At 41.1% G+C, this 16,090-nt stretch overlaps 1 protein-coding gene across 1 annotated transcript in view; it reads right to left on the minus strand.

Annotated features, from left to right (window-relative positions):
- Positions 1-2,368: 2,368 nt before the first annotated feature.
- Positions 2,369-16,090, minus strand: part of LOC146349745 (myelin protein zero-like protein 1) — a 28,642-nt gene continuing 14,920 nt past the window's right edge. The window contains exons 4-6 of the mRNA XM_084843417.1: positions 13,456-13,588; positions 9,455-9,560; positions 2,369-4,476 (exon numbers count right to left, since the gene is read on the minus strand). Coding sequence (XP_084699543.1) covers positions 4,375-4,476; positions 9,455-9,560; positions 13,456-13,588 — 341 coding nt within the window. The 3' untranslated portion in view covers positions 2,369-4,374. The remainder of the gene's footprint in view (positions 4,477-9,454; positions 9,561-13,455; positions 13,589-16,090) is intronic.

Raw genomic sequence — 16,090 nt, forward strand, 5'->3', positions numbered from 1 at the left:
CTCTAAAATTGTTGGCAAACTGCATTTTAATAAGGTTGGACTGCACTTTAAGACTGAAAAGACACTATTTACAAATGAGATCATGGCACATGAAACACACTTCAGCCAGATGAGTTAAAGCATGTCAGTCCTAAGGGTGTCATCATTTTTCCTGACAGAGGCTCTGTGGCTTGGACAACTACCAGGAAAGCTACAACCATTGCATTTTTGCTGGTCAAGCAGCATCCAATCCACAGAGCTGCCATCAGGGAAAAGGTTACCACTATGTTTCTTGAACTTTCCAAGTGATCTGTGAGGAGCAGCACATTAAAAGGGGATAGGACAATGAAGAAAGGTTCTCCCATACACTATAAATAATATTCAAGCTCTTCTAGAATGTTGAGAGACTGGGAGGCTGGCTGCAGACAAAGGACCAGTTTTGACTTTCCCAGATCATTTCCTCACATAAAGTTGTGTGTTACAGCTGCAGTTTCCATTATGGATGATCATGCTGTCAACACGGATTGCTGATGGCAATCTGATACAAGTTGTCAAGAGAATGACTATCAGGTAAAGATGAAGGACCAAGAGGAAAAATAGTAACTTCCCTAGTACAATCATGTTGGAATTAAAGGATTCCTTCAAGTTCTACATTTTACAAACCTTGAATAAGGAATTGTTTTTTTCCTCTACAACTGTAATAGACTCTCATATAGCTCATATGGCTGCAGTCATTCACAAATGGCTGTGATTAGAATCAAGTCAAAGTATGGAGATTAGTGCTCATTAAATTTAAAGCAAGCTTTACTTAGTAAATCATTTTCTAGCATTCCACTGGACTAGAGTTTACTCATATCAAGCAAAAGGACAGAGTTAAGAGTGTGGATGAGCCATGGCAAAAACTCATGATGCAAGTGAAAAATCCAACTCTTCTTTTGTTCCTCCTCCTAGTGACAATCTATATGCAGTTCCCATTAGGGGAGATTTATATATTATTATTATATAAAAATTATATAAGGCTTTATTCCATACAGCATTGCATCTATCACAAGAGGTAGTTCCTGTCTTGTGTCACCAACATTTTATCTTAATTAGAATCCCCTATGATCCAGCAATGAGTTGTATATGTATAAAGTCAGAATGAATATTGAGGATCACATAAAGTTAAAGCATAACCCATCAGCATTATGTGATCCTCTTGCTTAAGACAAAGTGCGCTCCATCAGACTACAGTCCATCTAATCTAGGATTCTTTTTAAGAATTCCAGCAACTCAGCAGGTGGCTAGGTGGTCTACTAGTTGTCCACTGGTGGACTAAAATCTACTTTCTGCCCACCCCTGTACTGAAAAGGGCAAGAAAAATAGTGGTGACCAGTGCAGTACTGGAGAAACTTTAAAAAGCACCTGAAGATTTCCATTGTTTTTCTTCTGAATAAAGAACAGAAAGGCAAGAGGAATTCAATAGATGCCATTCAACGTAATCACTACATGATTAAAACAGTAGCATCATAAAACTAATCAGCCCTCTAAGATGGCATTTGGGTGTGTTCAGACTAGCATTATGGTCAAATGTCATTCACTTTTGTCCCTCACTGTCCTGGGACTAATCTTCACTTGCTTCTCATTCATGTGCACTCCCATCTCTTGCATTGTTAATGCTTTTTGGGGGGCGGGGGCGGGGTTGAGAATGATGGATTTGTGCAGTTGTACTTCTGTTACCATTACTAGTGCTAAGAAAGTTACATATAGTGTGTAAAAGCCAGTGAACTGGAGGATAGGGGAGATTTGGGACCGATCATGATGCAACCAATGTCATTTCTGGTAAAATAGATTAAGACAGGCAGTACCCAAAACATCTATGATGAATGGGTGTATGTGTACAATGTTTTTTAAATGGTGAATTTATGCCAAAGGGGAGAGAAAGGTTCCACTAATGGAGAATCAAAACAATGGCCAGGAAAGGAGATAGTACAAGAATTCTCTCCAGTCCAGTTATAGGAAGGTTTGTTCCTCTTTCATGGGGTACAAATTTTCATACACATCCATCCCAGAAGTGGAGCGCTAAGAGGGACAGGTGATAAAACAGAGGATATGGTATAGACTTTGCCATCTCTTCGTATGATAATCACTGGTAGGTTGCATGAAAAAAATGCCATATAGATGCATCTTTAGAGCTGAAACCAACTCATTCAGCTTATTTTCATTATGTCTTCACTCCTGATAAGTAAGTTTCATTGTTAAGATACTCAAAAATGGAGGGAGAAAAGTTGACTTGATTGCATTAATGTTTGCTACCTGCAACTCATCTATGCAACACAGTTTAGATAAAGACAGTATCTCTCAAGTTTATGTAAATTTTGAAGAAATCTGCAATTCTCTTTTTTCTTTTCAAGATGAAGTATCCACTCACAGTCAGCATTTTCTTAAACAAAGAAAGCTGCAGTACATACCAAGGGAAGAATCCAGTGGTATAGGGCACTTGCGCAAATGATGTTACACTAGCGTAAACCAACTCCAGTGCAGTATCAATAGCGCTTGCTGACACGATGGGTTCCCCAGGAAATCCATCATGCCAGCAAGCGCTATGATGTTGCACTACCAGTAGTTTACGTTTGGGCAAAGTAATTTGGGCAGGTGTCCATGCACCATTGGATTCCATCTCAACAGTGCAACCCTATTCATGTTTACTCAAATGCAAGTCCCACCAAGTTCAATGGAACTTACTTTCGTAGTAAGTGGATTAAAGATTGCAATCCAAGTTTACTTAGTCAGGAGACGGCAGTAAACTTAGCACAGCATAAGAGTCACTACTCAACATGTCCTCTTAATTATTCTATTTTTAAAAACCCTGTTAAGGAACAAGATATTAAGGGTGCATACAGACATACATCAATTTAGCAGTGAGCCTACCATGAAAGTGCACTCACCACATTTTAGCCAGATGTACAAAGTTCCCCTCTGCCTGGTCAAGCTCAGGCAAAGCCTGCTCTTCCAGCTTTGCACAGTGCTGACTGGCCAACCCTTGTGTCAATCACAAATGTACCTCTGCCTCTCAGGACAGTTTTAAAGTGTTGCATACTTTACAATTAAAAAAAAACTGAGCAAATGTAAGAGCAAATAAACATGGAAGGTGCTTGAAAAGAAGCAGCAGCAGCAGATAGCCTGCCTGAAACACTGGTTGGAGTGGTGGAGGAGAGAAGAAGAAAGAGAAGAGAAATGGATTCAGAGGTTGTATATGCATCATTACAAGAACAGAGGCAGGGGCACAGAGCTCATCCAAAACCTACAGCTGTTCCTGACTGAAGATATATTTATAAGCGGTCTAAGAACTAGTGACAACAGAATCTTCGTCCTGCTCTTTTGAAGTGGTAACTTTGCTGTTGTCCTATTCTATCAGGACTTCTGTAATGAAGTGCCCCGCAATGGGAATAAAGTAAAAAGAGATACTGAGATTACTGTATATTCTAACAGTTTCATTTTGCAAATGCAACATTGGATAAGCCTTTTCTACTTACTAGAAGGAGACCACGTGAATTTTACAGAAAAGCCACACTAGGATCAAACTGAAGAAGTTCACCCAGCACTTGACTTGACTACCCAATTTTGTTCAAAGAGAAAACCAAGTTTCACCTTCATTGTGAAAACCTCACTAGGCCCATAAGAATGTATAGTTAGCAATGGAGAGAAAGAGTCAAGTCAATGGGACTTTTGTTAATGCTGCATTATTAGAATTGCTTAATGAACGAGTGTGTGTGTGTGTGTGAGAGAGTGAGAGAGAATATGAGAATAAAAGCAATTTTGTTTATGGGAGACTGCCTTAAAGACAGACAAATGTTAGTTAATGCCCTTTTACTTCAGCCAAAGGAGACCAGGCTGGGAGCTGAAGCCAGGTGTGGGCTTTTTCATCTGGGGAAGGAGGTGTTGGAATGAGAAGACAAATGAAGAAGTGTGGAAACACCAGATTAGGAAAAGGAATCATGCAGAAGCAGTTCTCTTCATGTCCAAGTCATCAAAAGTAACAGATCCTGTAAAAAACAAAGTATCAAATCTATTAGAATATCCAGGAATTTTCCAGTTTTTCCATAGAACAATTAAGAGAAATTACCTACAGGTGTAATATGAATATTTGCTTTCTTCCCCTTAACCTAGATACAAAAAAAATATTGGCAATTTATAAGCAGAATTCTTATATTTCAACATGCAACATTGGTCTCATTTCTGTACGATTAAATAGATTATTTACACACAATACATATATAATCTCTTTCTCTCTGTATGCACATGCATTGGTCCTAGCCTAGGCATCAAAGGCCACATGTGAGTTCTCTGGGTCAATTTTCTTCAAGCGATTCCAGTTTGAATTTTTTGTTTAGCTTTGGGTAGGTTGGGATTTCCTCAGTTCTTCCGAATGTCAGCATAGACCACAGACTCTGACTTGTTGATCTTGTCACTGCAATGCCCTCCAGAGTGATCTAACTGTGCATAAATTACTGGGCCCTAAAAACAGAAAAAAAACACAGAGTGAGCAGGTAGAATCTACTAAAACAGCATAAAGCCAAAAGTAATCTACAGGTTAGTTAATGAAACCTCAGAGAATGTCACAAGCAGACAAGACATGGTATTTTGACACATTTTGTCTCTAAACTGGATTTACTTATAGAGTGTGCAAGTTAAGTGGACTTCTTTTGAAAATAATCACTCTGCTGAAATAAAGCAGAAGCAGAATTATCAGAAAGTGTACTCTTACAGAAGTCTGGCATTTCATTCTTCAGGTAGATGGAATCTCTTCTAGCCTGCAGTACAATGCTGTCAACCACACAGCAGAGAATGGATTCGTATTTCAAGAGAGCACACAAGCATTCACAGTCCTGCTAGATCAGTTTATTCAAGAGGTTCAATTTGTTCCCCAGGGCCGAAACAAGTATCAGGTAGGGATGTTTCACATGAAGCTGTATTGCTCTTGGGACCTTCTGTAACATACTAAACGAAGATGTGCATATTTGAATTGTAAATTGCATCTACCAAATTAAGCAAATACTCAGAATGGTGCTCTTCAAATTGCAGTTCAATCTGATTATCTTCACTTTCTGAAATACTATTAAATTTAAGGGATTCAATGTCTCTCTGCTTAAGACGTCCACAAAGATGGTATAATGTGAAGAGTTCTTTAGTAAAAAAAAAAAATACCTGCCTAGTACCTTCTACTCCTCTAGATGGCAGTAATATTTATGGTGTATCGAAACAGAGAAAGCAGCAAGGAGCTGAAGAATAATCCATAAACATTTATATTAAGATCATGCAGCCCACAAAGAATAAAGTTTAGGGAGACATATTATTGGCAAAACTCAAACCTAAAGATAGATTCACAAATTTTAGTTGGTCTACCATTCCTTCACCATATCAGTCAGAACAATTCTCCTTGGGATTATGCAATTGTGATAAAACTGTATTGACAATTTACAAGAATTAGAGTTTATTTGAATAGTCCCTATATGGCTTGATGGTCCCTAAATTCTGTCTCTTTAGGGAGAAGACTGAAGTAGAATTTTGTTTGGCAGATCAACAGTGTAGTTAAAAAAGGATTTTAGATGGAGAAGGTAGCTAGGAATTGCTTACTACGGAAATAACACATAGATGTGATTTGGTTGAAAACAGCTGATCACAAAGAGAGAAGACATAGGAAGAGAAGTTTTTTAAATAGAAATATCATGCACAGAAGACTTCCTCCACTACCTGCTCAGTTCACCAGTAGCTTTCAACGCTGTTAACAGACCTAAGAAGGCTTCTTGCAGAAGCCATCTGAATGAGTCATGCTCCGCACATCTATCTTCCTGTTTGCTTTATTAAATGAATTTGTTTTTCTTTTACACAAGGCTACAAATCTCTCACATCAACAGGCACTACTTCAAAGGCTTATGCCACCCATTCCTGAAACTCAATCAAGACAAGGGATAATGATCAGTCTTTTCTTCAATATCAAACCACTATCCTTTAGAAAACCATTTCCCTCTGAGTTTCCAAGAAGAAACACTTCAGTAGCTCCTATTAAATTATAGCTTGAGGGAAGAAAGGATTCACATAACAGGAGATCTATTTGTCTGGACCATACCAGGACTTGATCCATCACCACCACATTCTCATGCAAGAATTTAGAGCATTTGTGAATACAATTGTCATAATGTTTAGTTAGCACAGATAGCTTAACTCATTGCAAAGATTCATTTGGAAGCATCCCCCTGAAGAGTTCCTCAATGGCAAGGAAACATTGTGTTTTGTTTTTAAGATGTCTTGTTAGTTTTCCAGTGTCTTGTTTACCCCTACACCTCAGCATTAGAGCAATAAGCCGATTTTGCCAGATGTACATGTCCCACACAAAATTGTGGAGTGGTATGCAGAAGTATCTGCATCTCAAAAGAAAAGATGCATGAATGTGTGGCTTGAAAAGTATAAGTAGAATGTTTTACTGTTGACATTGCATCTGCTTATCAGAAGAGAAACCTAGGTAAAGGAGTTCAGCTTTCAGAAGTGCTCTATGGAACAGTACATAACTGGGACACCATCTTTTAATTTATCCGTTATGCATATACAACTCAGATAACCAGTCAAGTCAGCGTTAGATCTAGAAATCAGAGAACACTGACAATTATCACATTCAAATAGAACAAATACAAACATAGCCAGACCAACAAGAGAGAAGAATGAGAGCCACTAGGACATTTGGCATTAGACAGACATGCACAGTAATGAGAAGATGATGCCTCAAATTAATTTAATGATAAGGACAAGAGTGAGAGCAAATCTGATGAGTAATCAGGCAGCCTGAAGATGCAATAAACCAAATAAGACACAGATTCCGTGCATGCCATCTGAAACATAACCGCAGGCAACAAACTTCCTGCTTTCTCAACAGGAAACATTAACCAATTTCAGGACTCAAAATATATAGGAAGGGGGTAGGATACTAGTAGACTGTGGACAGGTAGTTCACAAATTGTTATTCAACCTGCTTGAAAGTAAAGTATTGTACCTGAATAAGTTAAACACTTTTCTGGACTGCCCTCCCTGCCTTCCTCCATTTCTTTCCTCGTTTTCAAAACCTCTATCAATATTGGTACCCCATTCTTATAGAAAACTACATTTGCTGCACACCAAGAACACTGCCGGAAACAGAAGACTACTGGAAAAATAGTGTACAAATTCTGCTTAGTTCTACATTTTAAAAATATGCCACAAGACCACAATGGAAGTCTCAGTGGAAAGAGAAGCAAAAGCCTGGGCATGAAAGTCAATTCAGTGGGCCAGTTTGCACATCAAAACCACCCAGAAACACCAGTTCCTGGGTTGTTTCATGACATGCGAACCCAGAAACTCTGGGTTGTTTTTGAGTTAAACAACCCTGAGTTAAACCAACAAAAGCCCACAGGCAATTGTCGTGTTAACTCTGGGTTGTTTAAACAACCCAGAATTTCTGTGTTCACGGAAGCAGCACACTCGTAGCTTCATTCATCCCTAGAAATTACTGGGTTAAATAACCCAGGAATTGCAGTGTGACGTGCAAACCGGGTTAGTCTGATATATTTAAAAATAGCACCACAACAAAAGCACTTGCAGTTCCACATTCCTCAGACAGATCAACTCTAAACAGACACATTAATAAATTAAGTATGTGAACCTCTTGTTTATTCCTGTTTAAGCTAAAACCAAATAACTTTCAGCTTGCCTAGCCTTAGTTTATTGTGGCTCCTTTCATATCCCTATTATAGTAACATAGAAATAGTCTATAAGATACATGGTTGTGTGCAAGTATCACATACATATATCTTCCCCAGAACACAGGAGCACTCAAGTGCATGTTTTCACTGGGAAATAGGCATGTATGGAAAACTGCACACTCACTTTTTTTCCTTTTAAGGAAAGCTGGAAGCAGCCCTTAAAAAGTTCAAAAATCTACACCTCCCTTATTGTGGAGAGCAGGTAAAAAGGGTCTCTGAACCAACTTCACCCAACTACCAATACTTGCTTGTCCAAGCAGCAGCAAGGAAAATCAACCGCTTCCATCATCGTTTGTTTCAAAGAGCATCTAATAATGCACCCTTGTATTTAAGCACTCACCAGGTGGCTATAGGCAACAAAGAATTACATGCAGATGAATGAACTGGCAAAAGAGGGACAGAGTGTTCTGTCTCCTCTTTGTGCCCAGGACAGAAATGCAGCAGGCTGCTGGAAAAGGGATGGAACTCTGTCCCTCCCCTGCCAGCTTCCAGCAGGTGAATAAAAATGTTGCCAACTAGGAACTTGTGGGCTTATTTAGAAGGCTGTAATAATCAGCTTCAATCAAATGAGGAGGATAACCAGACTGTGTCTTAAAACACAAGGGAAGCCGTTCTTAAGAATATCTCTTTATTAGGTCTACGTGGAAATGTGTGTAATAATGTCAAACTACAACGAAGAAATAGCTACATGGTCATCTAGCTGTTTTCTCATTTTCAAAGACAATTGTATAAATGTTTTATGAAAGTCTACCCTGAGATATTTTTATAAAATTCTTCTTTGCTTAAGCATCTCAGTCTCACCATAGAAGCTCTACTCTCCATTGATTCATGTAGCTTTGAATAAATTTGACAGCCCAAGACATTTTCAAAGTCAATACAATTTAGACAGCAAGTTGTTTCCATTCTCTTGTTTCAATTTTTCCATCCACAGTTAACATCAAACGACTCAATAAAGAACGAAGAAAACCTGACTCTTTCACCATCTCACTCAACTTTCCCAATGTCATTGGCATGTCCATACTTCCAAAAAACCTCAGTTTATTTCCATGTAATCTGCTAAAACAGCATCCATTTCCTATGGGGCAATACTCTAAGCTAGTATTTTCAAATGGTGGATTAGTACGCAATGGTCTTCTAAAAATATTTGCTCAACGCTGATAGTGGAAGGGAGAACAATAAAGCACAAGGGGCTAAAATAGTATTAGCTTTGATAACAGGTCATTTTAAGAGTCCAGAACATTAAATAATCAACATTGCTGAGATCACAGGATTACGGCTGGAAGGAGCTAAAAGGCCACCTAGCGCAAACCTGTGCTACAAGGAGGGGCAATTCATTCAGCCTTCCACAACTCAGCCTACACATATTAGATGATCCTCTAGGACCCAAGAGCTATATAAAGGTAGGCTACTGAGGCATAGTCATTGCTGCAACTCTTCATTACCAAGGCTAACTAGTGTCCCTATGCAATCTTTTAAATATCCCCAAAGTACCAAAGCCAACAAGTGTATTTCAGAAGTACCAGAGCACTACGTGCTTTACATTCATTTCCATTACAGCAGAGGTTTTCTTTACAGGTGTTCCTCTGCGTTCGCAATCCTTTCCAACAATTAAGTCTTTCCCACCCCTCAGCAAGGATACCACCTTTCCTGTCACCTTGGTGGTCTCCACGTTAGAGTTCTCAAAGCAGCATGATGCCATTTACCTGGTGCGATCGGATGGGCACGCTGTTTACCAGACCCTCTGTGTCGGAGGGGGACTTCCGTGGAGCCTGCTTAACTGGAGACACCAAGCTCTCAGAGGTACTGCAGCTGACGAGGTGGCAGAGCAGAGTTTGCAGGACAATGTTCAAGAGGCAAACACAAAACAAAAAACAAAACAAAAACAAAGGCAAGTGATGGCAGGATGACGTGGCAACTTATGCCAAACTAAAGGGTGATCTCAGTGAGTGACAGGTAGCTCATACATCGTCTTCCCTACTTCTGCTCAGTGCAGACACTCCTAAATCTCTTCTTATTCACATGCATCCAATATAGCCTTAGGAGGGAAGAAAGCAACCCTGCTAGAGGTCAACAGCATTCACAAGAACTACATTCTTGCCAACTGCTATTCTCAGTCATATCAGTGACCCTGTCAGAATCTAGGTGTGTAGCTTCTTGCCATATCTGTCTGAAGCACTGGAATTCACTTACAGTAAGTGCACAGTTGAAGATTAATTCCTTTCTAACTAGGCAGAAGATTAGTGCCTTTTTATAGACTACAACCTATAGTTGTAAGTTCTGCAAGAGGCAGAACAGGATTGGTGCATCAGGTTAAGACATTTTTATTCTCAGGCATTTTAATGATTCCATTTTTAAGTACTGGAAGGATGCTGTATTTTAAACTCAATACTCAAAATGAAGTTTTGTAATAGTTTAATTGTTTTATTGTTGGTTTTCTTCTGCATTGGAAGCCACCCTGGGATAAATATTATGAAGGGTGGTACATAAATGCCTTAAATAAACACTAAAATAAGACTACTGGTATTGTGTCTTCATGGTAGTTAAAGCTGAGGAGTATGTCTTGACCTCTGAAGTTTCAATCCTTTAACAAATGTAATGCCAGTCTGCATGTATACATACAGAACCCTGTCTGCTAATGTATTTATAGAAGAAGCCAAATTCCATTAGAAACTTGGGGAAAATTTGCTTGGAAAGGGCTTGAGTCTTGATATATATGGTAACCATGCCCTCAGGTGCTCTCTCATTTCCGCTTATACAAGCAGGAATCATCCCAGAGATAGCTGCCTGTTGGTTTTAAAAGGAATACAGAGCAGACTTTACAAATTAAACTGAACACTGTCTAAACACCTCTGTAACTCCTAACACGCACATGCGCACACACTTGAAGGCCAAATTATAATGTGTCTGCATGTAGATTAAACAGTAAAAGTCCACTTCTGGAGAGGCAATTGGTATCCGTGAAGTGGTATCAAGATGTGTGCGCTTAACCTTTTCCCTGCTGGGTTTCAAATGCATGTTTGCCCAATATGTGTTTGGAGCTATACAGGGGGACGAGCCAATAGGGAAGAGATGAACTGGATAAGGGAAAACAATGGCCAAGGAAAGAGTTAAGCTCCCCTTTCCAAATTCACCAAGCCTGGTCCCCTGGGAAGTGGCTTTTCCTGTTCAAAATGTGGCCACTGGGCTAAACATTTAGCTTGGCTCTAAAAGGAAAAAAAAAATCCATCCTCAATTAATCTCCTTCCCCAATATGGAGCCCTCCAAATGTTTTGGACTACAGCTCCCATCACCTCAGGCAGCATGGTCAGTGGTCAGGGATGATGGGCATTGTCCAATGCATCTGGAGAGCACTGCATTGGGGAAGTCTACCCTAAATCTTTTTTCCCCTACACAGAACATACATAGCATGTACAAATAAACATGGATCATGACAATGTGACAATGACATTAAGCAGAATGCAGTTCCCTGCAAGCCATTATTTCCTCTTATCCAACAGGAATATTTAAACATTTAAAAAAGCAGACATATGAGATATGCAGGAGTACACAGGGAAATGTAGTACTGAGAAAAAGGTATTTCAGTACCAGTAAATGGGCTTCCATTCTTACTGAGATTGTATCATAGCACATGAAGTGGCAAAGGACAAATAAAATGTCTGGAGTTCATTCCAAGAATTCATGCAACTTTGTACTGGATCTAAAAATAACACTGAATTAACGGTCTGTGCATAGAGAATGTTCAGTTATTTACTGAATGCAACATGATTTTCTCCCCTCGACAGTGTACAGAGTCCAAATCCCCCACATTCATTCATGCACATGAGTGTGCTGCTAAGAGATGGGGTACTAATTCTGAAGATAAGTAGCATTGCTGCCACAATTGAATAAATGAGACAACAAAACTCAAGCAGTGGATGAGATGTGCTGCCCCTTCACCAACAGTCTACAAAACAGAATTCCAGCACAAGTGATGGAGCTATGTTAGCCAGGTAGTCAGCAAGGGAGACAGAAATGTGTACACACGCACGCGCGCGCACATACACACACACAAAGTACCAAAGAGCAACCACCAATGTGATTAGTTACCATGATATATAGTGGGACTGGAAGAGGAGACCCAGCCCTGTTACATTCCCAATCTTGCGTCTATATCAGGATCTCTGTAAGGAGAGGAAGATAAGAGCAGGATCCGATCCCAGCACATCAAGACAGAAAGGAAAAAACCAAAATGTCAGAATAAGAACAGAAGTTGTGATACTGCCATGCAAGGGTCCCCACCACCACCCAAATCAATCCATTATATCACTAGTGTTAGTTTCATTTAGAAATTAGGCTAAGAAAATATTTGGCCCTTATCAGTAATTACAGCACACACGCGCACACACACACACCTTGCCACTTAGTAACCAGCAGAAACACAGAGTTGGTGTAGTCAGTGAAAGCAACATGATCCATTTTTACATTGTTGGGTTACAGTTATAGCAGTAGAATAATTTAGTGCAAATATATTATCCCAAACCCTCAAAGTAGCTTTCAACAATAACACACTGGCCAGAGTTAATTATTTGTATTAGGCTTTGGGGTCCTTGGGTTCAGGTCAGTGTAAGCTGCCTTCAAGCTGTTATGGAAAGAGCACATGCAGAAAGGAAACTAGGCTTTCCACACTGAAAGCTGAGCTTACACAGCAGACGTTGCTGCACTCAATCTTACCGCTGACCTCTACTGCAACCCCTCTCTAAAATCACCAGCTGAAAAGAAGATACAGTGGAAGATGTTGCCAATTAAACATACCCATCAAGAATTTGGATTTTTTGAAGGCTTTATTGATAGCATTCACTGGATCTACAAAAAGCTGGAAAGAGTTGGGTAGTGAAATGACAAAGCCCATAGAATGGATGTGTGTCCATTTTTGAGCGTGCACACAGGCTGCATTTCTGTTGGAGTTAAGTGATAAAGCAAAGGAAATAACATCCCACCACCACTTCATAAAGGATCCCACCAGCAAAACATTTTGATATTCCAGAAGCTCTATATTCTGCCTTGAAAAAAAAATTCTAATAAAAGCTCCTCAAAGTAAAATTAAGAAGGTACCATGTTTGCAGCAACAACAACAACAAAAGGAAGTCATGCAGATGGTGAAGCCAGAGAAGATAGTAGAGGGACTGTTTTCCCAAAGCTGGGGTTGGAAACCTCTGGCAAGCAGACTGTTGTAAAGGCACTGGCAGCCACACCCCAAACTTTGAAATAAAACTCTGCATTCCAAGATGTGGAAAGTGTCCAGCATTTACCTTCATCCTCAGAGCTGCAATAGCCCCTTATTTTGGGGAGGGAGAGAGTAAGACTGCCTCTCTGGACAGATATGTGCTAAACTCTTCCCTGTACACACATAAAAGGAGCAATGTATATGCACAATGAAGTTAACAAATTAAGAGTCCGGGTGTGTGGGGTGTTTCCAGCAGTCAGTCAATTTAGTACTTTAAATAAATATACATGTATAGTTCCTGTTCAAGTTCATTTACTCTGGCCTGCCTGCCTGCCTGCCTGCCTGCCTGCCGGCCGGCCGGCCTGCCTGCCTGCCTGCCTGCCTGCCTGCCTGCCTGCCTGCCTGCCTGCCTGCCTCTTTCTTTCTTTCTTTCTTTCTTTCTTTCTTTCTTTCTTTCTTTCTTTCTTTCAATCTAAAGAAATTAGCAGAGGAATATCTTACCCAGAATAATGCTTTTTAGAATTCTTCTTTCTGTACGCGACACACACAATAAGAACGGTGAGCAAAATTAAACCCAGAACTCCAAGAATGGATAGCCCTGTCACAAGGGCAATGGGAAACACATACAAATTACCTGAAGAGAGAAGGAAAGTTTCAGTTCAGTTTGCTTCATTTTTAAATTGGTCAGCGTTTTATTCCCTTTGAATTTTAAATGCATAAATTAAAGGTGCATCTGCATTACCATCTGTGAGCAAGTTCACATGACATGCTAGCCCCTGATAAGTGACTAGCCACGTACTGTGGGTTGCTTTGCACCTGCCAGGCACACCTGTTAGCGCACCTGCCAGATTATCGGGCAAACGACCCACAGTGCATGGCTTGTTTGCCTCCTTGTCCCCCCTCCCTCCCACTCAATCCTCCACCAGGCACCCCAGGGGACTTGGCGGCAGAACTATATTGTCTGCCGGAAACTCCCCCTTCCCCCTTCTCGGCTCTGATCACAATCTTAATCATGGTTGGAGCCCTTTTTGTGTAAAGAGTCCTTGGCAGGGGGTTAGATTTTAGCTCCCTGCCCCCCACTAGTTTTTGGCATGGGGCGCTTTTAGATTCCTATAGACTTTTATTGGAATTTAAAAGCACCTCACACCAAAAATCAGTGGGGGAGGGGGGATTCCAATGCCCCACCATGGACCCTTGGGGCAATAGAGACCATGGCAGAGGGTTGGATCCCCCCCCCAATTTTGGGTCCCCCCAAGGATCTCTGAAGCAGCTTTCATTTTGACTACAAGCCTCATCAGCGATCTTTCCCCAAAACTAGGGACACGGCATCAACTTTCATAGGAAGGAGGGTGGTGAGCACCCCAAAGTTCCTCTGTGGGGGGGGGGGTAAAATTACACACTTACCTGAGGGATTCATGAATGAGGGATTCCATTATGACAATGGAACCAATTACCTAGGGAGGTGGTGGGCTCTCCCACACTGGAAGCATTCAAGACGAGCCTGGACAGCCATCTGTCAGGGATGCTCTGACTTGGATTCCTGCATTGAGCAGGGGGTTGGACTCGATGGCCTTGTAGGCCCCTTCCAACCCTACTATTCTATGATTCTATTCTATGATTCCCATGCTTTTATGGGTGTGCTAGCCCCTTAAGGGGGCCCCTAACTGGCACCCCAACGCCCCATTATCCCTGCTCCTTCCCATGAAAGTAGATGCATGTCCCTGTTTAACCATAAAGATTACTCTTGCCACCTTGGTTTTGACAGCTGTCAAAAACGATGTGGCTTGAGTGAGCTTTACAGGGAGAGAGAATGGCAATACAGGCGATCATCAACTGCGCCCGTGTTTGCAAAGTGCAACATACAGGGCTGAAGGAGGGGCAAGCTGGTATCCTTCAGTTTCCCACTGTTGCGCATGTGTGCATCTGTAAAAACTAACAGAAAAAAAAACCCAAAAAAATTTGTGCACATTCCGTAGAGATGGGGAAGTGTGGAAAAAAATTGGCACAAAAATGAGGCTGGGATTATTTTTTTTTTAAGGGCTCCAACCACAATCAAGATTATGATCGGAGCCGGGAAAGGGTATTGGCAGTGTGTGTGTGTGTGTGTGTGCGTAAGAGAGAGAGAGAGAGAGAGAGAGAGAGAGAGAGAGAGAGCCAGCCCCCCATTGCCTTTTGGGCACTATTGGAGAGGCTGTGCTGCCTGATGCCCTTTACCCACAATGGGTTGCCATGTCTGGGTTCACATGACACCCCAGCCCATCGTGGATAAAACAACCCTACTGCAGATTATTGGTTATCAGGCTGGGTTGTTTGGGAAAAATAAACCACCCTTATAAGAATGGTCCAGGTTCTCACAACGCTCTAACCCATCATGGGCAGTCAGCCATGATGGCTTAGAGCGCTGTGCGAACCTACTCTGTATCTTCATTGCTCTTTTCACATACCAAACCTAAAGTGAAACTCATGAGCATGCCCTGTGGTGTCCATTCTTTTTATTATTACATTTCAATAGCACTTTTCAGCATACAAAGTACTTCACAGTTAACCTCTCATTTTTCCTAACAGCAGCCCCATGAGGAAGATGTGGCTGAAAAGTAAATGGACTTGCCCAAGGCCACCTACCATTCTCACTTCAACATTCTGTGCTCTATCCATAGCAGGGTACAGAATACACAAGCTCTTGCCAAGTGTGAAAGGCAAATGCATAATACGCAAGGCAGGGCATGTCCTTTAAAATTCTCAGAAGCATCCATCAGGAAACAATTGGGTCCCTGCTTCTACGTATTTTATGAAGCATGTGCCCAGTTTTACATGCACACCCATCACATTTGAGGAGCTGGCTCAACATCGCCACCATGAGAGCAGGATAACACAAGGCAGGACATTACTTGGGGCATGCCATTGTAAATATGGACACAGACAGGCAGATTATGGAGAACAGGCCAGATCAGACAGGCGCCAAGGGCGCACATGTATACCATGGCTCTGAAATGTACCCGAAGCTACTGGTGTCAGAAACAAGTACACATGCACAATAGATAGGCAACTGCATGAGAAAAGGAGCCACCATGTTCTGCGTAACTGAGGCTTCTCAGCAGCCCTATATACACTACAGAACTCAACTTCAAGTAAAGTA

This window comes from Heloderma suspectum, chromosome 3 (genome assembly GCF_057233095.1).
Source record: "Heloderma suspectum isolate Gila_16-S chromosome 3, 16-S_ref, whole genome shotgun sequence".
In the NCBI taxonomy this organism is placed as follows: Eukaryota; Metazoa; Chordata; class Lepidosauria; order Squamata; family Helodermatidae; genus Heloderma; species Heloderma suspectum.